The following is a 2021-nucleotide window of genomic DNA, read 5'->3' as shown; positions in this document are numbered from 1 at the left end:
ACATACAGATGTAAGAATGTTAATTATTGTAATTTTATATCATTTTTATGTTTTAGTTTTGTAAGTATATGATGGAGTCTATTGTTGCTAAGGGTACACCAGTGAGAGAATTTAAGAAACAAATTATTGAAGAAGCAAAAGTACAAGGAATTGACTGCGTCCTTGAATTAGACAAGTAAGTACATCATGTGACTGTCATGTGACTCATTGTGTAGAATGAGATTACGTGACAAGATAGGAGTGTACCCTGGTACAGTATATCTTGATCATCAAGTGATTGATGCTGGTAAGAAAATGTATGTGGAACCATTAAAAGGTCAGTATATCTCAGTATATTTTAGTATATTGTACTGTACTTGATGCATAGAGTATTACCGTATCCAATTAATTTTTGCGGTAGAAAAATTTCGCAAATCTTGCATATTTAAGATTTTGTAGAATTAATTTTCATGAATGACTTGCAGTCTGCACCACGTGGCAATGGAACACAGAATTTTGTGTTGGAAAAATTTTGTGATGGAGCAAAAAACCGTGAAATTTGCGAAAATATTTCACCACGAAAATAAACCATTATACGGTATTTCATTATAGGACTAGAGAAGAAGCATAAGGCACAGAGACAGGTGTATGTTATAAGATGGCGTCCATCACAATGTTCAGTTGATCCAATAGAAGAAATTATACTGGATAATTATAATGGTGACCCTAAGGATGTTATTGGAAAGGTATAACTACTTGTAATATGGAACATGTATCAGTATCACATATCATTATTATTCCTTTACAGCTGTCAGAGTTAAGTGGAGTTTCTGTTGAGTATATATCTTATACAGAGGTTAATCATTAAAACACATTAAAGATACTCTATCTCTCTTTGACTCTATTAGGGTAAACAATTTCCAGTTGAGATATCATGTCTTGATATTGATAATGAGTTGATATGGTATCGTATAGCTGGTAATTTTGGAAGGGGGAAATTTTGGTGAATTTGGCATTTTGATGGCCATTTGCCAAAATTAAACCCACCATTTTATACCATTATGCACATGCTCAATGGCTCATAACCACGAATTTGCCAAATTAAAACCCACCAATCATCAAAAATTTAGCAATTCACCAAAATTTTACCCCTCCAAAATTACCAGCTATACTGTATTCCATCATTTCAGGTGGATACTCATTACGACTATATGATGGACGTGTCATATATTACAAGTACTAATGAACACACACACACATTATCTATACACACACACTGACATACACGATGATACACCTCTTACTGTTTATAATTATTTAGAGACAAAAGAGAGACAAAGAAAGAGTTAACAGATAAAGAGAGATCAGAAATACAAGAGGCAGAGACTGCAAGGTCAGTAAACCTTTATGTTTTATCATGTACATGTACATGTCATGTACACGTACGGATTAATTAAATACATCACTTATACTATTTATTATACTGTAGGTTGGAGAAGATTAAGGAATGCAAATCAAAGCATGGCTTATAGTTTTGACTGAAAGCTAGGGATTGGGATTGGTTTGATTTTTAATTTAATTTATAATAAAAGGGATCTATCTCTATGTTTTACTTACCTTCAGGTGGTATTTTGGTGTCATCATCAAAAATTTGTAGGAAAAACTACAATAATATTTGCTAATATTCACTAATACAGTATTATAGATACTAGAATGCAGCTATTATTTGCAAAAATTATAATTTTGTTTTAATTGTATAGAAATCACTTAAGGATTACGTATATATCTATGTACCCATGTTTAATTGATAGTTTACTGTATCAGGAGGTAATGATTTAGAAGTTTCAGCGCCATTATATTAGAAGCAACAGTTTTAACTACAGCCTGGACAAAATCACTGATATCAGCTGTAGACTTACTACAGCTGATATCAGTGATTGTGTCCAGCTGCTGTGCTGCTATTCTTAGCACTCTGTGTCGCTTCTGGTGTCTTGGATCCTTCAGCCAGACTCATTGACATATTGACTTCTGTGTGGGCTTGC

The 2021-nt window shown here is 33.1% G+C and overlaps 1 protein-coding gene across 1 annotated transcript; it reads left to right on the top strand.

Moving 5' to 3' along the window:
* The first annotated feature begins 141 nt into the window (after positions 1 to 141).
* LOC109590962 (ubiquitin carboxyl-terminal hydrolase 47-like) lies at positions 142 to 1797 on the top strand. The gene is made up of 8 exons (XM_020006793.1): positions 142 to 175; positions 216 to 316; positions 592 to 725; positions 788 to 835; positions 888 to 957; positions 1170 to 1215; positions 1301 to 1372; positions 1469 to 1797. The coding sequence occupies exons 2-8, from the start codon at positions 217 to 219 to the stop codon at positions 1509 to 1511; spliced, it is 513 nt and encodes a 170-aa protein (XP_019862352.1). The 5' UTR covers positions 142 to 175; position 216; the 3' UTR covers positions 1512 to 1797.
* Positions 1798 to 2021: the final 224 nt, after the last annotated feature.

The sequence above is a fragment of the Amphimedon queenslandica genome, unplaced genomic scaffold (genome assembly GCF_000090795.2).
Source record: "Amphimedon queenslandica unplaced genomic scaffold, v1.1 AMPQUscaffold_9209_Cont18834, whole genome shotgun sequence".
NCBI classification, from domain to species: domain Eukaryota; kingdom Metazoa; phylum Porifera; class Demospongiae; order Haplosclerida; family Niphatidae; genus Amphimedon; species Amphimedon queenslandica.
This window is presented reverse-complemented; position numbering and strand designations above follow the sequence as displayed.

Bases quoted from the DNA above. Each gene is read 5' to 3' on its own strand.
- LOC109590962 (XM_020006793.1), top strand. From the start codon at position 217: ATGAGATTACGTGACAAGATAGGAGTGTACCCTGGTACAGTATATCTT. The intron at 1,216-1,300 runs GTACTAATGAAC...ATAATTATTTAG, and splicing joins GGACGTGTCATATATTACAA to AGACAAAAGAGAGACAAAGA. The intron at 1,373-1,468 runs GTCAGTAAACCT...ATTATACTGTAG, and splicing joins CAAGAGGCAGAGACTGCAAG to GTTGGAGAAGATTAAGGAAT.